At 39.6% G+C, this 22,141-nt stretch overlaps 1 protein-coding gene across 6 annotated transcripts in view; it reads left to right on the top strand.

Annotated features, from left to right (window-relative positions):
• Nucleotides 1-22,141, top strand: part of RPGR (retinitis pigmentosa GTPase regulator) — an 86,020-nt gene that overhangs the window by 40,740 nt on the left and 23,139 nt on the right. For 3 of the 6 annotated variants that reach the window (XM_045471727.1, XM_045471726.1, XM_045471723.1), the window contains 4 exons: nt 2,663-2,776; nt 4,022-4,079; nt 5,624-5,712; nt 14,414-15,057. In XM_045471727.1, coding sequence (XP_045327683.1) covers nt 2,663-2,776; nt 4,022-4,079; nt 5,624-5,712; nt 14,414-14,620 — 468 coding nt within the window. In that variant the 3' untranslated portion in view covers nt 14,621-15,057. Of the gene's footprint in view, nt 1-2,662; nt 2,777-4,021; nt 4,080-5,623; nt 5,713-8,250; nt 9,298-14,413; nt 15,058-22,141 lie in introns of those variants that run through there. The other 3 variants (XM_045471728.1, XM_045471724.1, XM_045471725.1) reach the window with 3 other exon arrangements.

Raw genomic sequence — 22,141 nt, 5'->3', positions numbered from 1 at the left:
ACTTTAAAAAAAACCTCTTTATTGGAATATAATATATACAGAAAAGATCATATCTCATGCATGTATGTCCAGCTCAGTGTATTTTCCACAAATTGAACCTGTTCGTATAGTCAACATCCAGATCAAGGAGGAGCACACTGTCAGCTCCCCAGTAGCTCCCCTTCAACCCTCTTACAGGCATTTTCCATCCCCCCAGGGTGACCACTGTGCCAGTTTCTGATGGCAACCTCTAGTTTTTCAAGTATACGATATGATGGTATTCTTAAGCCAGCTGAAACCTCACGAGGAACGTTTGGTTTCTTGGTATTTCCCGTAAGAAATGTAAAACGTGTGGGCCCTGGGCCAGATGCAAGACTGCAGCTCCCCGTGTTGTGTCTGACCAATGAGACAACGGTCCTCTTGCGAGAGCCAGGCCTAATCACTTCTTCACTGTGGTCCCAACACAACATGCGTTTCCACTGACCATCCTAGACTGCTTTATGTCTTATGTGCTTCTGGTGACAAGAATGTATTTAAACTTTACCCTTTCTCTTTGTAAAATGATAGTGTTCTGCCAGTCTCTCCTAAATTGTTTCGGTTTGAAGGTAAGTACTGTATGTGATTTAAAGTAGTTGTCCAGATGTGAGTAGATTAATTTTCAATGTGCTTAAGTGCAACATGCTACACTTGATGTGATTTCTAGTGAAAATGTTTTCTAAGAGCTTTCTCAAATTGAGAAGACGATATCATTCCAGCAGTTGTTCGTTGTTGCAGATTTTCATAAAGTTAATGAGTAAATTTATAATTTATTATAAAAGAGATGAGTGTTTTGCTTATTTCTGAAATAGGGCAAAATGTCATGTTCCTTTGTATAATCTCATGATATTGTCCTATGGTTACATTAATATCTTAGTTAACTGGCATGACTGGAGTTGACCCAGGTGCTAAACTAGCAGAAGTCTCCAAGTGAAGAGGACTTTGCTGGAACACAGCACACTGACCCTCCCTCTGGGAGACAGTCAGTCTGAAATTGTCCTTCTCAGGAACACTGTTCTTTTCTAGTTGTCCTTCATTTATGTACATTCATGGATACATCTGTCTATCAGCCATCAATCCTAAATCCAGTAATCCTGCTTCCCATTCCCCTCCAAAATAGTCTTTGATCATTTTACATACTCATAATGTGCTTATGGCTAGGCATAATATACAATAGAAGTTGCTTAGGAACAAAAAAAAAGAAAGCTTTAGAAATTCTTGGTAAATGGTAGCTACCTTGTAGTTAACCCTACCCAACCTAAATGTGCAGCACATCTTTTAATATAGCTCTCTACCCTGGCACCCTGTTTTCCTCTCCCGCTTTCCCCTCTCACATGCACTGACCTTTGCTTGACCTAAGTCAAGCCCTCCCAGAGCAACTTCTGAAACTCTTTTAAATCTCAAGCCTTCACTTCTGGATTGCTTGTCCTTAGTGGCAGTGCTGTTAGGCCACACCCTTTTTGCTACTGGCCCGAGGATGCCACTTACATCTGTTACTAAGGTGTGAAATCTAAACATATCCTCTCCCTAGCCTGAGTTCTCACATTTTGTATTTTTGCCAGAAAAAGAGATGAGTTAATTACAAGCATTATTTTCAAACCACCCACAAAAGATTCCTTTGGGTGTCCAGCTTATCCTTGGCCAAATAGCGACTAGGAAGGTGACCATAAGAAGCTAGTTATAGTGTTGAAGGGATATAAAGGGTGTGTATCGTCTGAGGCAGGTATGGCCCATGTGAACTTTGTAAAAACATTCTTCATGGGAGTAAATGGCACAAGTTACTTACTGCCTCACCTATTTTAGGGGCCATTGTGCCTTTAGTGAAGTGCATAAATGAAAAGCATAGGGAAAAAGTCCAGTAAGGAGCCTGATCCCTTAATGACAAAAAATAAGCAGTATTCCACCCAAAATACGAAACTGCAAAAAAAAAAAAAAAAATCTCAGTATAGAATAAAGTTACTCGGAACATAACGAATATTTTTCTGCCTATACTTAATATTACATGATTTACTATGCGTATCAAATCCATAGACAGGTTATCTTATAATTTGGATTCGTTGGACAGGAGCCAGATGGACTAAGTTCTGCCTCTGTTTGGGTTTTCCCTCTGCTTTAAATTACCAAGAGCAGAGCATTTAAACTGCCTATGTCCCTTTATCTTCTTCCTGGAATGTAAGTAATTATACTTAACTCTCTCTCATGAATATCAGTGAACTGTACTTCTGGAGTGATTTTAAATCCCTATGTTTTGGAAAATAAATATAATATATAGATGTGATCATGTTATAATGCTACAGTAGAAAGCTTTTTAACTTCTCTAAAGTTTAAAAGCATTCTTTTGAGACAGCTCAAAAAGCATATTTAATTTTTTTCCCCCGTTTAACCTTGTCATAGATGCAGATAGAATTTTGGAAATCTTGGCCATTGAAAATGTTGAAATAGAACGATGTGCATAAAAGCCCTGGTAATACAGTAACTTGACATGCGTCATAGATTATGTAGTGTTTTATTTCTTTGACTTCAGCATTTGAATCCATATTCTGTGTGTTCTTTGAGATAGTATAAATTATTTATGACAGCAATATCAAATCTCTTTTTTTTAAAAAAGAAAATCTTAACTCCTCCCCGATTATCAATTTTGACACAGGATCATGAATTTTCGGAAGATGAAGAGCTAGAGGACGTGGATGAAATTGATGAGAACCTGAAAGGCGAGAAAAAAGTTGCTGCAGATGAAGCCAGTGACAACTCAGTTGAAAAGGTATTGACACCACTGAAAAGGTATGATGATATGTGCTTAAATCCTGGTATCCTGCCCAAGAGAAAGTATGTGGGTTCCATGGTCTCTGCAGAGGGCAGATCCCAACTTCCTTTGGGAGCAGAAATACTTCTCTGAATAACTTTGTTCATGTGCTGTAGGAAAAGCTTTGGGCAAATTTATGAATTAGGCACACTTTGTTTCTGACGCTTTCCACACTTCTTGGTGACATTCGGATCCCCACTTGAGTGGAAATCAACTGATACAGGCCAGTATAGTACACTGTTGAGAAATTAACCGAGAAGTTCAGCACTGGGTTCTTGAAAGGATGAAATTACAAAGTTAGGAGCCCTATACTGGTGGCAGAAATGGGACGTGTGTGTGCGCACACATACTAAGTGTATCTTTACATGTATGTGTGTTAAGTGAAAGCTGTTCACAGCAGTGTTGGAGGCTGTGATCACTTCTGCACAGATGTGGTGTAGAAGCAAGGATTTATAGGAGGATAAGGAGGTGCTATCACCGAGGAAAAGAAAGTCAGCCTAAGAGTGGAGCTAGGAATCCCAGAATCATCTCTTTTTGGCAGTTTTGTCCACGAGTGACACTGCTAGGAGACAGTTGGTAGGTTTGAAATCATTCATTTGCTAACACTGCTCTGGATTAATTTCACAGGCATGAAATTCAGAAACCCAAACTGAACAACACTATATTGATTCAGTTTTGGTTTCAGTGTCTGTACCTCTTTTAAAACATGTGTTGATTCATGTCCATGTATTTTCAATTTACAAAATGGGATTGTGCTATAGAGGTCATTTTCTTTCTCAAGACTCGTTCCTCTCACTGAGAAAAAAAATGTTCTAGCAATTACTATTTTCTTTCAGAGGGAGGGACAGATTTATAAGGAATGTTTATGAGCTCCAGGTAGGGGGGTCCCTAAAACTCTTTAACATAGAACAAACTCCAGTCTGACAGTGTAAAATGTTGAGCTAATTCATACACCAACTAACGTTCCTGAATCTTCTTTGAGTAGGATCCTGCCACTTTTTGTAATCATAGAACTTTAAGCTAGAAGGGACATAAGCAACCACTCGGCATCTAAGGCAGAAGTCCGGCAAAGTGAAGCAGTAGTCGCCTGTTTATGTTGTTAGCTGGAGGCGAACTTGAGAACCCTTGTCTAAAACCAGGATGACATTTTCTAGGCCATCTCAATTATGGTTTTTTATTACATTGTTTCTTTATCGCTTATAGGACAAGAAAACCAACCAAGAGGAACGGGCTGTTTGTGAATACAATGAGAATCCAAAAGGTGTGAACACATTTGACTTCAAAAGCATGCTTCCAAAAGGCTAGATACCTTAACACACACACACACACACACACATACACATGCATGTGTGCACATGTATGCCGTCACTGAGTCATTATAGCTTATACACCTGTATTCTATTTTATCCTTTTTACTGTCACCTGGCTCTCATAACAAGCTAAGAAATATGTGCCACAGGCTTATTTGTTCTCATGAATAACTACCACAACTTCTTCACATAAAATATTCGCATTACTCATGGCTACTCGTGTGTCAGTGTTAAGTGGTTTAGGACAGCCTTTTCACTGTCTTTTTTTCTTTTCGATCAGTAGTAGTAAGTTAGGCTTTTGTCCCACATCTCAATTTACATGCCTGATGGGCACTGCCAGACCCCATTGCTAGAGCCACGGCCGGTTATCCCCTCATGTACCCCCCAGAGCTCAGACCTGAGTCGTTGATCTTATTGCAGACATTTAAGACAGGTCCTTCCCCAAGCCTGACTGTTGGTGTCAGAGAACAGTTGCCACAGAATAGAGGGGACTGTGGTTACCCTTGAGACCTACATTCTCTACACCAAAATCATCTGTTTTTGCTGTACAGCCCACCCCTATATCATGTTTCCACACCGCCACATCAAAGTCTGCTTTTTACTGTGTTGTCATTAAAAATAACCGTTCATAGCGGTGGATATCTGATCTGAACTTAGGCAGAAGGAGGAATAGTTCCCTTGATATTTGTTTTCCGTCTGACTTCTGCAGAAAGAGTAGTAAGTTTTAGAATATTTTAAGCAAAATGTTAAAATATTTATCATCTGTAAGTATTTTTAGCATGTAGTCTAAAGTGTGAAAAAGAAATTAAAAGTAAGATTTAAGTAGTTGATAATATCAAATTAAAAGAATGCATGTGCTTCATGAGTGTATTTAAAAGATCATTTTTTGGGGTACCTGGGTGGCTCAGTTGGTTAAGCGTCTGACTTCGGCTCAGGTCATGATCTCACAGTCCATGGGTTCGAGCCCCACATCGGGCCCTGTGCTGACAGCTCAGGGCCTGGAGCCTGCTTCAGGTTCTGTGTCTCCCTCTCTCTCTGCCCCTCTCCTGCTTGCACTCTGCCTCTTCTCTCTCTCAAAAATAAATAAACATTTAAAAAAATTTTTTAATTAAAAAAAAAGGATCATTTTCCAACTGTATAACTTGTGGATCAATTTGAAACACTAAAAAGTAACATGTCCATTTGTGTGCAAAGAATTTAATTTAAAAAAGGAAATTTATATTTTCCGGAAGTCTTTCCTAACACTGTTACCTTTGTAGCTGTGTTTGGGTACTGGTCATGGAAACGTCTACATTGGTCAGGTCATTCTGGGCTTTTTGCCTTAACTCAGCCTTTCAGAAAATATGCATTGTAGACCTTGTTCACTGCTCCAGTGTCACGCCCTCTCTAGTATTTACCCCGTAAGTCAGGCTTGATGGAGTTGCGCTGAGGGCATCAGAACTTTTCTTCTTCTCGTTACTTAGAAAAAAAAATTTCTAAATATATCCTGTTGTAGGAAGCATATATGGCCGTGCAAAGAGCAGTTCTGCAAAAGACCTGGAAGACACTGCATCAACAAGTAAAGACCTAAAAAAATCAATGAAGGTAAGTGAAATTTATTTTTCATTTTAGTGTTAAGACCAAAGTATTGAATTGCCTCCTCCTGCTTTTTATATGGCGATCCACATAATTTAACTCCTTAATGTGAGGTTTTTAGGCCCAAAAACATGTGAAGAATTTCAAGTGATGTTTCACATTTTAGCATGCATATCTATTTACTGGACTTTAGATGGAGTCAGGTTGCCCTGCCAGAATTTAATAGCATGTTCCTTTCAGTAATCCCATTCATGCTGATTCGACTTAAGGTAAAAGATAATGCAAAAGAACTTTCTTGCTTGAATTATAAGAGTATAATCATCATGAGAGTCTGGAGAAAGTAAGGCAAAACCGAGAATTAGAGAGGATGAATGCAAAAATCAAGATACCCGTGCTTAGGAAAACTTACGAGCTACTCCAGTCTCTCCTGCCGAGTACCTGTTCTGAAGTTGTTAACAGTCTGGTGGAGATGCCGCTGCTTTTTGGAAGTTACTCTTTCCACTTGCAGAAGAACTTTCTTTACCCATGAGGCCACATTTCAGGGTAGAAGTGTTACAAGGAAATGTGGATAAAGGGTAACTGAAAGGCCTTGTTAATTCCTCTTCAGCCTTCAGGTTTGGGCTTAAGTTAGTCACTTCTGTATAGAGGCCTTTTGTGACCAGCTGCATTTAGGTAAATTATGTCCCCTTACTGTTCTCTCACATAACACCCTTTCCTTATCCTTTTTTGTATTTCTCGTAACTGGCAATCGCACAGTGAAGTGTATGCTTATTTGCCTTATGAATGTCTCTCTCTCCACTGGCCTGCTGCTCCATGGGATAGAAACTATTTTCTGTTTTGCTTTCCGATGGATCTTTAGCAGGTAGCACTGTCCCTGGTACATGGTAAATGCTTAGTAAATAATTTTGGTTGACAGTGAACTATAGAACATAAGGAGGTGGGAAAGAGGATAGGGTGAAGGTAAAAGCAGGGGCAGCCCTTAGAGCAGTAGACGGTTTGTCTCTGGCTACTCTGAAACTACTTTCAGGGTGACTTCTGGCACAGGTCCCACTGTGGTCATCTTTTACTAAAAATTACTTGGTGAATAATCTTACCCTGATGAAAATGGCCTTCTGTTTAGATTATCATATCCAAGAGAGAGTTGTGACCTGGCTCAAAGGATACTCCAGAATTACTGCCCTTCTCAGAATTGTAATGTGTGTCATCAGCATATCCGATCAAGTGTTAGGGACTTTTTAGACTCTCTGTCTAGTAAAAGAACATTTACCAGATATTCTACTACACAGCAGTCCCGTGAAGACTTTTTTCCAATTATAAGAACTCAGGAAAAGACTCTGGAAAAGGAAATGAAATGTGAGGGAGCAAGATGAAAAGTAAGGGAGTCAGGAGACGGAGGAGCCTAATAGGAAAAGCGAAGTGAAGCAGCAGAAAGAAATATTTGAAACATACCTCTAACCAAATGAAAATGTGTATTCATGATTTTTCATGAATACATGATTGAGTTTCGAGAAGTTTTCAGGCTCTCCAGTCTTAAGCGTTGCAATTGCCCATAGGCGGTAGGATTTGGATACACAGGACTAGGAGAGGGGGCCGAGCCAGGGAAGGAGTGCCCTGTGGGAAGCAGAGTGGTGCCTCCCATACAGAGCAGGCCAAGCAGGGAGCCCTAGTGCCAGCACCAGGGGATGGGACAGAGGTGAGGTCAGGCCAGGGTATAGTGGGCTACAGGTGCCAGGTTGAAGAATTCAGTCTTAAACTTGGATTCTGCCTAAATTCTCATTGACACCTAGTGGAAAAATGTATTTCAGTAAATGCATATGTCCTTGGTTAAAGAAAAGAAAGTAATGAAAATCATATTTCAAAAGTCAAGCAGTAATAAATGTATTTCCTACTTAAAGAATATCCTGTTGTTCTACATATTTTAAAAAGGAAATAGATGATTTAGGTGAGATTTTCTTTCAGTCATTCCCACATGACCTTTTTTTTTAATCTACAGTGTCTCTAACCTTTTTATACCATCTGAGACAAACAAATCAGACAGTTTTTAAAACTTGGAAAATAAATGATGCATTAAATCATATCAAAAGAAACATATGTTTGAGATTTTGCATTCCAACCCCCCCCCCATTCCCCCAGGTAATTAGACATCCCAAAGATAATCTGAAAAAAAAAAAAAAAAGAAAAGAAAGAATTGTACTCTTGGCACCTACAAAACAGAATTCACCACTGAATTTTGTTTTGGTGATTTTAAATGTTTCAGGTAGACAAGTTACGACCTATGATTTTAACGGGTGGCAGAGATCTTTTGTTAGGTGATTGTTCTATCTAGAGATTACCCAATATTACTTTTCCAAACTATAGTTAGTGCTGATTATTTGGATCCACAGTTAGTCACTAAGAAAAATATGTTATCGGTCTAATTTCCATCTAAGATAGCTAAGGAAAAAAACGATAAACTTTTCAGCTATTAAGAAGAATTTTACATTATAGAATGAGTTTATTCATGTATTTATTTAGCATATACTAATCGGTTATCTCTTAATGTGCCAGGCACAAGGCCAGAGGCTGCAGATTCAGAGGTTAAAGATGCACTGCCTTCCCTCAGAAAGTAGCTGGAACATGCCAGATTCTCTGGATAGCTCCCAATGCCAGTTAACAGTCAATAGATTTTTTATCCGTTGTCACTACCATAAATAAAGGACGCTGAGATGAGAATTTCTCCACCAAAAAAACATGCTTGTGAATTCTTGTCTTTCCTAGTTGCTATCTTTTCTCTGATGGTATGCTTTGTTCATCCATTGCAAGCTACAAATGAGCACTAGCCTCAAGTACACAGTTAGCTTTACTCTGTATTAGGAGAAAACTTCGAGGTAGATTACACATACGGTGTCCTGTCATTGTCAGTTTTTCCCAAGCTTGAAACCTGAGATGGTCTCAGGCTACCCAATAATGACTCCCCTGCTTTTTAAAAATAGCTTTATTGAGGTATAATTGACATAAAATAAACTACACATATTTAAAGTATATAATTTGGTTAGTTTTGACGTGTGTGCACCTATGAAACCATAATCACAAGAGCGTGAACAGTGCCGTTATTGGCGGAAGGTTCTTTGTGCCTTTTTGTGATCCCCGTCTATGCCCCTTGGCCCCCTGCTATCCTTAGCAAACCTGCTTTCTATTATCATACATTATTTTGCAAGCTCTAGATTTTTATATAAATGAGATCCTACACCACGTACTCTTTTTGTTTGTTGGCTTCCTTTGTCCAGCCTAATTATTTTGAAACCCATCTATGCATGTATCAGTAGTTCATCCCTTTATATTGCTGAATAATATTCTAAGTGAATTTTATATGATGAGGGTATGAATTGAAGTTATTATTTTTTTTGCATATGGACATCCAATCGTTCTAGCACCACGTGTTGAGAAAAGATGACCCTCTCTCTACTGAATTGTCTTCACAGAAATCAGTTAACTTTTCCATGTGTGGGCATATTTCTAGAGTCTAATCTGTTCCTTCCACCTGTTTATCTTGTGCCCATATCACACTGTCTTGATTACTGTAGCTTCATAATAAGTCTTGAAATCAGGAAGCGTTAGTCCTCCAACTTTGTTCTTTTTCAAACTTGTTTTGGCCATCCAAGGCCCTTTGCATTTCCATGTGAATTTTTAGAATCAGTTTGACAATTACTGAAAAAAAAATGTCTGCTGGGATTTTGATTGGGATTTCTTGGTATCTACAGATGAATTTGAGAAGAATTAACATCTTAACAATATTAAGTCTCCTAACTCATGAAGATACCTTTCTATTTATGGATGTCTTCTTAAATTTCTGTCAGGAATGTTTTGTAGTTTTTAGTATACAGGTCTTACACGGATTTTGTCAGATTTATTGTATGTCTTCTGTTTTTTATTCCCTGATTAACTGGTTAGAAGTTTATCATTTTTATTCATCTTTTCAAAGAACCAGTTTTTGGTTTCATTGATTTTTCCATATCGTTTTCTATTTTATTTATGTCCACTCTAATCTTTACTAGTAAAACCTTGGTTTGTGAGTATAATTAGTTCCGGAAACACGCTTGTAATCCAAAGCACTCATAGATCAAAGCAAATTTCGAGAACCATTGGCTCAGTTGTGATCATGTGACATTTGGCATCCCGTACTACTCATATTGCAAGACATCGCTCATTTATCAAGTTAAAATTTATTAGAAATGTCTGCTTGTCTTGCGGAACACTCGCAGAACAAGTTACAATCCAAGGTTTTACTGTTGTATTTCCTTTCTTCTACTTTCTTTGGGTTAATTTGCTCTTCTCTTCCTAAAGTTTCTTAACATGGAAGTTGCGGTCACTGATTTGAGACTTTCCTTATTTTTTAAAACAGGCTTTTTGTGCTGTAAATTTCCTCTGAAGTACTTGTTATGTTGTGTTTTCATTTTCATCCAGTTCAGAATACTTTCGGATTTCTTCTTTGACTCATGAATTCTTTAATTTCAACTTATTTGGGGATTTTCCATAGATGTTTATGATATTAATTTCTAATTTAATTACATTGTGATTGGATAACATACTTAGTATGACTTGAGTCCTTTTAAATTTATTAAGACTTGTTTTATGGCCCTGAATCAGGTCTATCTTGGCAAGCGTTCCATGTGCACTTGAGAAGGTTGAGAAGAATACTGTTGTGTCCTGTCAGTACCAGTTGCATCAAGTTGGTTGACAGTGTTGTTCATGTATTTTCTATCCTTTGAGTTGCTGTCTACTTGTAAGATCTATTATTAAGAGAAAAGCATTAATAATCCCTGAATAGGGGCTCCTGGATGGCTCATCGGTTAAGCATCTGACTCTTGATTTTGGCTCAGGTAATGATCTCGTGGTTCGGGAGTTCAAGCCCCACATTGGGCTTCACGCTGACAGTGCAGAGCCTCCTTGGGATTGTCTCTCTCTTTCCCTCTTTCTCTCAAAATAAATAAATAAGGTCTAAAAAACCCTAAATATAATTGTGGATTTGTCGACTTTCTTTGTACTTCTATTAGTTTTTGCTTCATGTATTTTAAAGTTATTACTAGGTTCTGTAACATTTAGGATTGTTATATTCTCTTAATTAATTGACCCCTTCATCATGAGATGGCCTTGTTTACCCCTGATAATAATCTTTACTCTGAAATCTGCTTGGTCTGATATTATATAGCGATTCAAGATTTCATTTGATTAGAGTTATCATGTTATATCTTTTTCCATCGTTTTGCTTTTAACCCACTTGTGATTTTATATTTGAAGTACTTTGATGCAGGCAGCATCTAGATGGGTTTTGCTCTTTTATCTAATCTGACAATCTGTGCCTTTTAATTGGAGCACTTAGCCCATTTGTATTTAATCTGATCATTAATGCAGTTACATTTAAATTTGTCATCTCACTATTTGTATTCTTCCTTATCCCTAAAAAATGCTAAAGTTTGTGTTGTCTGTTAATAATATAGCCATACTCTCTTTGCTTTGGTTAGCCCTTGCCTGATACATCTGTTTTCATTCTTTGACTTGTGTTTTAGATGAGTCTCTTGCAAATGGCTTATAAGCTGGATTTGCATCTTTGAAATTTTTAATATACGTACCTAAGATCTAAAGCTAATTAATGTTCCTGTCCTTTCCCCAGATAATAGCAAGATCTTAGAGGAGTCTTCTGTCACCCCTTCCTTCCCATTTTACATGTTATAGTGTCAAGTATTTTAAGTTTTTAGCGTCACCAATCACATGTTAACTATTATTTGTTATACCACTTTCTTACTCACCATTCCTTTTTACATCTCAGATGTCCTTTTTGGGATGCTTTTTCTTCTCCCTGAAGAAATCCTTTGGAGGTTCCTGTCAGAACTTTGGAAGTTCCTATCCATTTTGTAGTTAACTTTGTCAGTCTCTGTTCACTTGCAAATGAACATTGAGGTGACTGGGCAATGCTCACTTTCTCTTGGTATCTGCTCTTATGCTCCTTTTAAGAAATTTGCTTTAGTGTAATTGCTGATGACTTTGTATATAATCTGTCATTTCTCTCTGGCTGTTTTTTCATGCTGTTTACTTTTAATGTGCTTCAGTTCACTACTAGATGCCCAGGTGTGAACTGTTTTGCTTTAACTTTCTTCTAATTCATTATGACTCTTGACTCTGAGAATTCAGGTCATTCATCAGTTTAAGAAAACTCTCATCCATTGTGTATTTGAGTATTTCCTCCCTCCTCTTTGGAATTCTGATATGAAATTTTTCTTTTTTTTTTAAATTTTTTTAATGTTTATTTTTGAGAGAGAGAGAGGGAGAAAGTGAACGAGCTTGAGCAAGGGAGGGGCAGAGAGAGAGGGAGACACAGAATCCGAAGCAGGCTCCAGGCTCTGAGCTCTCAGCCCAGAGCCTGACGTGGGGCTCGAACTCACAGACCGCGAGATCATGACCTGAGCTGAAGTCGGACACTTAACCGACTGAGCCACCCAGGCGCTCCCTGGTATGAAATTTTTCATTCTGTTGTCCATGCCTTTCAATGTTACTTTCCCATTGTCCGTGTCTAAGTAATATTTTGGGGGAATGTCACAGCCCTCATATTTCAGAGCTCTTTGGTGCCATAGTTTCTTTACAGCTAAAACTAATCTTTTTAACCTACTTGTTGAGTGTCAATTTCATCGATTATATTTTTCTCATTTTGAAATGAAATTCTATTTTGATTCTTCTTCAAATCAATCTGATCTTTTAAAAACTAGTATCATGTTTCGTGCTCATGTTTTTTATCCTGGTCCTTTAAGCACACTTATATTGTATATTTAGTCATCCCAACGTCAGACATCTTAAGGAATCTAAATCTGTCTGTTGCTTTGGTTGACTTGCTGGTAGTGTCCTGCTTCCTCATGTGTTTTGAAATTTGGATTCTGGGGGCGCCTGGGTGGCTCAGTCGGTTAAGCGGCCGACTTTGGCTCAGGTCATGATCTCACGGTCCGTGGGTTCGAGCCCCGCGTCGGGCTCTGGGCTGACAGCTCAGAGCCTGGAGCCTGTTTTGGATTCTGTGTCTCCCTCTCTCTGACCCTCCCCCGTTCATGCTCTCTGTCTCAAAAATAAATAAACGTTAAAAAAAAAAAAAAGAAATTTGGATTCTGAGTTCATGTTCAGCTGAGACTTTTTTGGACGCCCCTTAAGGCTTCCATGAAAATCCATCCATCGAGAATTTGTCAGAGCCTCTGGTAGCTCTCCTGGGCATTACCATTCCGGGAGCACGAAGCGTTCCTCACCGGCACCAGTAAAGTAAACGGGAGCCCAGCCTCACACTAGGAGAACATGCTTCTCCCTCACTCACAGCCTAGACCAAGGGACACAGGTTATTTTGCCGTCTCCCAGTGTGTGTAAGTGGACTTAATTAAGGGCATAGTCCCTAGAGGGTCCTCACTTTATGTAGGGGGGTCTCAGTCCCGATTTTCCACATTTTATAAGATCAGATACGTTTACCAAAGCGAGTCTAAGTTGTGAGATCAATAAATGCCATTTTATTGCTTGCTCACCTCTGAGGCTTCCTGTGCCCTCTTCATTTTGTGGCCCACAGGGACTTCCCTTCATTTTTTTCATGAACTTCTGTACACATCATAAAATTAGATTTTTTACACTTAGAATTTTTTGATGTTTTGTAGTAGCAGAATTTTCATGGTAGGGATTCCTGCACAAAAGCAGAAATGAAAGAGGGGTCCCCCCAGTTCAGTCCATAGACCCTTTTCTAGCTAGACTCTGAGTTTTTGGGTTACACCTTTTTGCTTTAATTCCTCCATTCTTCAAGACTAACAGCAAGCAATTACTTGCATCATTTTCATTTCCGAAGGAGCCAAGTTCTCACCTGTTTTTTGTTTGGGGCATCTTGTCAGAACTGATATTTGTGCTGTTACACTTCAGGAATCCTGTTTTCTCTCTGACTAAGTCCTCAAAGGGGTCAAGTCAAATGGAACTTTCCAGTCATCATCTGTCTCCCTTGATTTCTCCTGTCTGTGCTCTGTTGGCCACTCCCTTCTTGATACATTTTCCTCCCTGACTCCTGAGAGGCCTCTCTTTCCTGACTGTGTTCCTACAAAGCTCTGTCTCCAGTGTCGGCTCTTCTTCCTCCACCCGTGTCTCACATTTGGCTCTTCCTCAGTCTCTGTTCTTCTGTTCTCTTTTCTGCCTGCCTGCGATCCTGGGTTATGGCATCGACTTTCCTCTCTCCAGCTGTTGTGTGTGTTCTCCCTGTTCACGGCCCCAGACTCCCCCGAGTAGCAGACCCAGGTATCCAGCTGCCTGCTCAGGCCCCTGGGCCCCCAAAGCCATCATTCGGCAGCACCAGCGTTTTCCCAGAAGTTCCCATCTACAGGAATGGGGAAATCCTCCAGAATACCCTACTTTTCTTTTTTTTTCCTCTCGTCACAACAAAGTGAAATAACAAATTTGCTCTTTAAAGAAAAATGGTAATGTATTCCCAAGGCACTGACAGTGTTGGAAGCTAAACCCTGAAAGGTCTTATATTAGGGAAGGGGCATGATTGCCATTGGTAAAACAAGATGCTGCTGGACACTAAGCATGTCCCTTTGTACATGTGACGCCCTGTAAGGGTGTGATGAAACAATGTTCAGACTAGTTGAAAATTATCCCCCCTAAATCCTATTAAGTGGCTATTCACTTACTGAAATGAATTCTTTGTGTGTGTGGGTTTTTTTTCTAGATTTTCTTCTTTAAAAGGATGTCACTCACGAGTCAGAAAAGTATGCAGAGTAATAATGAGCCACTCTCAGAGATAAAACCAATAGGAGATCAAATAGCTTTTAAAAGCAATCAGAAAGATGCCAGCCAGAGCCACATGGGGCAAAATCATCAGGATACTTCACCCCCAAGTATGGCGAGAAGGTCAAAATCTTGTACGATACTATAAGTATACATTTATGTCTCCGTGATCACCAAGCACATTGTAATTTATACTTGAAAACCATTCTGACTTCTGAAGGAAAGTTTCTGATAACAAACCCTTAAACATAGAAGTTAATGTTTTATTTTGAATGTTACGACCAGTTTTGCTGTTTATTTATGCTAATATTTTTGACCAGCGATTTCAAAATATGTGTATCTCAAACTCTCCTTCAAGTTCTGTGGCCTTAACTGTTCAGTGTTGTGTAAAATATATATTTTTATATGTGAAATTTAAATTAAGATATTTCATAGTTTTTACTGAACAATTTCTTTATCATTTCATAAGGCAATATTTGCAATCTCATGACACTGTAACAGTTTTTAATGTATTTGCAATTTTTCAAAACTGAGTCAAAATTGTTTTTGATGAACACATTTTAATAAACTATATCTGGTCGGTTCCACTGTTTAAATGTGTGAATATCAATAAAATTAAGAGGTACTTGGAGTTCTCTATCAGTTGACAGAATGGGGGCCAAAAACAACCTGTTTAGTTTTAAAATACTGAGAGACACAAAATTCGTTTACCTCTGAGTAAAGAAAATATCAGCGCACCCATGTCAGCGGTACATCTTTGTGGAGAAACTGTTGACATTTCTTTGCCTCCCACTCTTGTTCAGGGAGGGGATTTGGCACGGAGGCGTGGCAGACTGTGTGGTATGATCTGCAGCGTTTAACCTACCACAGATCACCACCGTGGTGGAACAAAACACGGCCAGGCTTGCTCACTTCAACCGTCTCCAGCATTGACCGTGATAAGTGCTGTTGACTCCGTCACACGGTGCTCTGCCACAAGGAGTAGGAAGGGGAAAGCTGTCGAGTCTGCTCCGATAGAAACGTGGCTGTCTTGCGCTCACAGATAGTATGCGTTTCATGGAGCAGACCGCTTTGTCTTGGCCATTCGGGCTTCTGACTGCAACATTTTATTCTTCGATCACAGTGACCGTTGCCCCAGTTGAAGACAGGAAAAGAGACTCCATTCTTGTGTTTCATGCAAAGGATCGTTGGTCTAGAGTAGATGTGATTTTGAAATGGTACAAAATGGTCTTCCGTGTAAATATTACAGTTAGGGCAATTCTGATTTTGCCGTTGCCGCTGTAGTGCTAGTATAGTATTGCAAAAATCCTTTACCAAAATGTAAACTGTAGGAGCCTAGTGGAAATAAAGCACACAGATGGTACTGAGACATGCCGGTTGTGGCAGGCACAATTCAAAGATGGCCCCCCAGGTTCCCATCGGCTGGTATAGTTGCCCTGAGTAATCCCTTCCCCGTGAGCATGGGCAGTGAATATGATGAAATACCACTCTATCGTTTAGGTTACATTCTGTGGAAAAGGTGAAAGATTTTGCAGTTGTAATTAAAATTCCTAAGCAGGTAACTTTAAGCGAAAGGGAAATGATCCTAGGTGGGTCTGACCTAATCAGGTGAGCCCTTTCAAAGAGGCACTACAGATGAGAGATGGAAGAAGTCAGAGCAATTGAGAGCAGTGGAGATGCGGGCATTGAAGAAGCAAACTGCATATTCCAGAGAGGACAGTGTGGTAGGGAATGGTGGGAAGCCTCGAGGATGTGAGGGCCTCCATCCCATAAGTGCAAGGCACTGAATTCTGCAAATAACTGGTGAGGCTAGAAGAGGAAACCAGTCCTTAGATTAAACCAGAGCTCTGGCTGACATCTCGACTGCAGCCTTGTGAGGCCCTGAGCGGAGGGCCCAGCTCAGCAGCACCCAGGCTCCTGACCCAGGAAAATTACGAGATAATAAATATATATAGTTTTAATCCACTAAGTTTACAGTTATTTGTTATGCAGTGATAGAAACTAATAGCACTTTTATTCTGGCAAAAAGCCTTTCTATCTGGTTTTTCCACCATCAGAGCCAGCATGAGAGTTAATAGAGGCTGCTAACAAGACAGAGGTCACTGTCTTAGGTAACATAATCGTGCAAGTGGTGTTTTGTCACCGTTGACACATTCTGTTGGTTAGAAGCAAGCCACGAGGTCCACTCATACTCAGGATGAGGGCAGGGCACGAAGACCGGGAGGCAAGGGCTCTGCGTGATGGAGGCCATCTCAGAGCCTACCCACCATACAAGTCATTTGGCTGATTCTGGAAAAGGAGAACGGGTTGGGTTACAGACCAAAGAAAGGATTAAGTCAAAGCCCTTGGAAGAGGTGGACATGAGACCAGCATCATGTCATGACAGCATCATGTCATCCCTACTTTCTCAGATGTCTGCAAGAGTTCAGACTTTAATAAGGTGGTTGGTGCAGAATCGTCAACACCGAGAGTCCGTTTTAGTGTATAGGAGTAAATGCCTTTTTAAAAAACTGCATCAAAACACCATACCAGTTGTCTGCCCCTGTAAATGCTTGTATTCTATTGATTTTCTAAATGTGATCTCATATCTGGCTTTTACTTTGAAGAAATAGTAACCGAGCACTTCCTATGGCCAGATATGATGCCACAAACTAAGAAAACATGGGAGTAGAAGGGAAAAGATGGGGAATGATTCTGCATTCTCACCTGGAGCTGTTTGGGCCATTTAGAAACCTAAGTTTCCTAACTGGATGGAAAGGAGATCAGTGGATGCTAAACTTAAACAAACAAAAAACAAAGCTAACATATTTGAGAACTCTTCAAAAGAAGCCAGAAGACATCATTGATAAAATTGAATAGAATGATCCATTTATACTAGTTTCAAAAATAAAAGGAATTCTATTTACCAATAACCTTAGCTTAATAGAAAGTGAAATGATTTATTTCAATCCCCAAACTGTTCATCTTCATTGTCTTTTCCATTCATTCCTTTTTCCTGTATATAAAAAATTTGCTTTGGACATTTTTTTAGTTTGTTTATTTATTTATTTTGAGAGGGTGAACAGAGAGAGAGAGAGAGAGGAGAGAGAGAAAATCCCGAGCAGGCTCCACACTGTCAGTGCAGAGCCTGACAGAGGGCTCCATCTCATAGACTGTGAGATCAGAACCTCAGTGGAGATGAAAAGTCAACCACTCAACTGACCGAGGCACCCAGGTGCCCCTGCTTTGGGTGTTTTCACTGACCTTTCTGGGACTTGAAAATAGAATCTGTTGACTTAACATTTAGGGGTTCACCGACCTTGTTCAGATCATTATGAACCAAATGTTAAATGGATATTAACTTCGAAAATGTCAGTAGTGGTAGAACTTTTTAGGCATCATAAAAGAGCATGCAAATCCATGTCAAAACGTTAAAAAGGAGAACTTGGGAGGCACTAAGGCCTTGCTATGTATGAAGAAACCGTACAATTCTGGAAAGGTTCTTGTATTATTTTCGTAGGGCTTCTGTAACAAGGTACCCTAAGCTGGGTGGCTTCAAACAATAGAGATTTATTGTCTCATAGTCCTGGAAGCTGGAAGTCTGAACTTAAGGTGTTTGCTGGGCCATGCTCCATCTGGAGGGAGCCTGTCTTGACTTCTGGTAGCCTCAGGTGTTGTCTTCTAGATACATCACTCCAACCCTTTGTCCTCGCACTGCATTGTCTCCCCATTGTCTTTGTTCTGTGCGTGCCCATCTCTGTTTCCAATTTCCCCTTTTGGTACGGACACTGGTCCTACTGGATTAGAGCTCACCCTACTGACCTCATTTTAACTTGATCATTTCTTTAAAGGCTCTTTTCCCAAATAATACCACATTGTGAGGGCTTAGGACTTCAATATCTTTTCCAGGAGACCATTCAACCCATAGCAAGATGTCAGGTTGAGAGCTACAGATCACACAAAACATCCTCAGTTGTTCATAGTCTCTACCCTCGTATATTCTTGCTATGACTTTTCCTAAAATGAAAAGACTTGCAAAATTCTGGATCTTTACTGATTAAGTATCTTCAGTGGAGGTGCTCTGTGATACTGAGATTTCTATCTCATGTACCACCAGTTACATGGGGTGTTATCTCATGTACCACCAGTTGTCATGGGGTGTTATCTTTTCCAGGATCCCACACACGGTGGGCTTGTGTTAAATGTCAAATGATTGTCAAATAAATTCTCACGTGTACAGACATAGAGTTTGGGTAAGGATCTGTTTCTTAGAAATTTGCGCACACACACTGTAAGTTTAATCTCAGTTTTTTTAAGTATTTGCCATATGGTTTATTGCAGTATAATGCTGCTGCCCATAGGCCATTATAAATCCATAGAAGGAGAAGAAAGTCTTGCCATGAGCAGAGGAGAAACTCTTCCAACAGAAGTAGTGAACACGATCAGAAGCATCCATGAGAAAATTAGGCCAACTCAATCATCAGGGTTGGCCACAAGAATGAAGCCAAAGTTATTGTCACAGACCTCTACCTTCAGGGACCCAAGTGGCAATGGGGGTAGAGGTGAAAATCTGAATAATTACTGGGGGAGACAACCAGACTCATTACGTTATCATGCTCCTGAGTTTCAATTAAGCATTTTTCTGCCTGCTTTGATTTTGGGAGGCTACCAAGACTGAAGACATTTCCAGACTTCTAAAATTTCCTTTTGCCAGCAGGGCACATGGTTTAAAGATTTTTCATCTGATAGTAGTTCTTGAAAAAGCTTAACAGTATCTTTTTTAGACAGAGCTTGAAGATGTGGCTTACTTTTTTACCTTGTAAGAGTAAGAAGTGAGTAAGTAAAAAGAGGAGACAAATCAAAAGGTTGGAAAGTCTTTATCTCAAGAGTGATGGGGATATTTTATTGAATTAAACAAACAGTGCATTTAAACCAGGGGTCACGTAACTAAAGTATTTTCAAAGGCTAAACGGGTATGCGTATTGGAGCTGTGGCTGCTCTCTTCTAGCTGGTAACTGCTGTTTCTCAAGACTGCGCCCAGTATTCCCCGATCCCCAGCATTTTATTTTTTATCTTTTTTAATGTTTGTTTATTTTTGAGAGAGAAAGAGAGAGAGTGCAGGTGGTGGAGGGGCAGAGAGAGAGGGAGACACAGAATCCGAAGCAGGCTCCAGGCTCTGAGCTGTCAGCACAGAGCCTGACGTGGGGCTCAAACCCATGAACCGTGAGATCGTGGCCCGGGCTGAAGTCAGGTGCTTAGCTGACTGAGCCATCCATGCGCCCCCGGTTCTCAGCATTTTGAAAAGAAGGTGGAAATCTGGGTTTTTATATGGATAACTCATTTGCGTGCATGTACATACATAAGTTAGGGAGAGCCAAGGCATAGCTGCAGGCCAAATTTGGCCCACAAGAAGCAATTTGTGACCTCCCTTCTGAACAAAGGATATAATTTTGGTAAGAGAAATTTGTTCACAAGGAAAATATGTTGAAAGAATTAATTGGGCCCTAGATTTATCTGAATTGTAATCTTCCCTAGTTTGATATCAGATTTTCAGCAGGAAAAGAGAGCTAAAGAATTACCAAGGGGCGCCTGGGTGGTTCAGCCAATTAAGCGTCCGACTTCGGCTCAGGTCATGATCTCACAGCTCATGGGTTCAAGCCCCACATCAGGCTCTGTGCTGACAGCTGGGAGCCTGGAGCCTGCTTTGGGTTCTGTGTCTCTTTCTGTCTCTGCCCCTCCCCTGCTCAGGCTCTGTGTCTCTGTCTTTCAAAAGATGAATGTTAAAAAAATTTTTTTTTAAAGAATGAGAAGAGTGACCTACTAAGGTCAGTTTTTGGTTGCGTACCTATGTACATTTAGCCTTCTTGGGAGTATGGGATGTTGGGGGCATAATGTAGTATAAATATATTGAATACGATAAAATGAGATGTTTATATTGGAAGCAGCTGCATTAAAGAGACCACAGACTGACAGGCTTTTGGTAAATAGTTCCTCCAACAATTGTGACAGATGATACTCTGGTATAATGTCACTACACAATCCTAATTACTGAAAATGTCAGGAAATGTAATCCTAACCCTAAAATTATTTACTAAAACTACAGCAGGAAAAGTTACCTGTCCGAGCCAGGCTGCATTCCCAAATAGTTCCATCTGCTTCCACTTTCATGTGGCATGTATAACGCAGGTCTATTATGATAGGTAAGATGTCTTAAGTAAGGTTAGCAGTGGACCAGAGAGCTGGGCCTAATTTTAAGAAATGTGTAAAGGAACGGTGATACCTTTGTATTTATTTTTTTAAGTTTATTTATTTTGAGAGAGAGAGAGAGGAGAGTCCCACGCAGGCTCTGCACTGTCAGCTCAGAGCCCAATGTGGGGCTCAATCTTATGACCGCAAGATTGTGACCTGAGCTGAAGTCGAGAGTCGAATGCTTTACCGACAGAGCCACCCAGGTGCCCCAATCCCTTTTTATTTTTACCTAAGAAAAGTCTTATCTGGGGGGACGCCTGGGTGGCCTAGTCAGTTAAGCGTCCATCTTAGGCTCAGGTCATGATCTCGCGGTTTGTGAGTTCGGGCCCCGCGTCAGGCTCTGGGCTGACAGCTCGGGGCCTGGAGCCTGCTTCGAATTCTGTGTCTCCCTTTCTCTCTGCCCCTCCCCCACTCATAATCTGTCTCTCTCAAAAATAAATAAATGTTAAAAAATTTTTAAAGAAAAGTCTTAGCTGGTTCAGTCAATGGTAAGCATCTGTCCTAAGGTGAAAAAAATTTTTTTATATTCTAGAAAACCTATTGAACTTCCTCACAATCAATCTTTACAAGTAATTTGTTTAGAATTGTCAAAATAGTAGTACGCTACTTTTTAAATTTTTACAGAACTTTCCCTGTGGGCATGAAGGTTATTATAACAAAAGTTTTCTAAGGAAAGTCTATCAGTTGCTTATAATCATTAAAATTCTGCGCATAAGAATGTTTCATTTCATTTGTTTGGATAATGTTTATTTTCCAGCTAGGCATCAGACTTATATTAGCTCCTTAATTATTATAATTATTTAATTTACTGCACATAGTAATTAAGAATTACAAAATTATGTAAAAGTGTAAACCAATTTGGGAAAACTTTTAAGCCTCAGATGGATCTTTGGTTGATTTTCCTCTTTACTAGATACTATACAACTTTAGAAGTTAAAGCTAGAGACTTTAAATATGAAATCTGGTAACATTACCTCTTGTGTGTTTAAAAAAATTTATCATGAGACATTTCAAATATGTAGAAAAGTAGGAAGATTAATATAATAAATGCCCACAAACCCCCATGTGGATTTAAGTCAATTACACTTTGCTTTTTGTTCCATGTTCTACCAGCACATCCTGATGTTCTAACGCTAAACACATCAGCATACATTTCTAAAAATGACATTTTTGTGCATATCTGCAATGCCAGAATTTTCATTTAACACAGTTATCAATAATTTTCTAATGTCACCTATTTACTCCCCAATCTCTTTCTCAAATTTCCCGTGTTCTTCCCAAAATACCTTTTAGTAGCCGGTTCACTTGAATGGAAACTCAAACAAGGTCCATGCATTATATTAGGTTGTCTCTCAAGTCTCTCTTAATCTCACAGAGTTCCCTCATCATCTTTTTTTCATGACACTAAGTTTTGACAAACTGGGACAGTTGTCTTATAAAA

The sequence above is a fragment of the Leopardus geoffroyi genome, chromosome X (genome assembly GCF_018350155.1).
Source record: "Leopardus geoffroyi isolate Oge1 chromosome X, O.geoffroyi_Oge1_pat1.0, whole genome shotgun sequence".
Classification (NCBI taxonomy): domain Eukaryota; kingdom Metazoa; phylum Chordata; class Mammalia; order Carnivora; family Felidae; genus Leopardus; species Leopardus geoffroyi.
The sequence above is the reverse complement of the archived record's forward strand: the minus strand, read 5'-3'. Positions and strand labels throughout refer to the sequence as shown.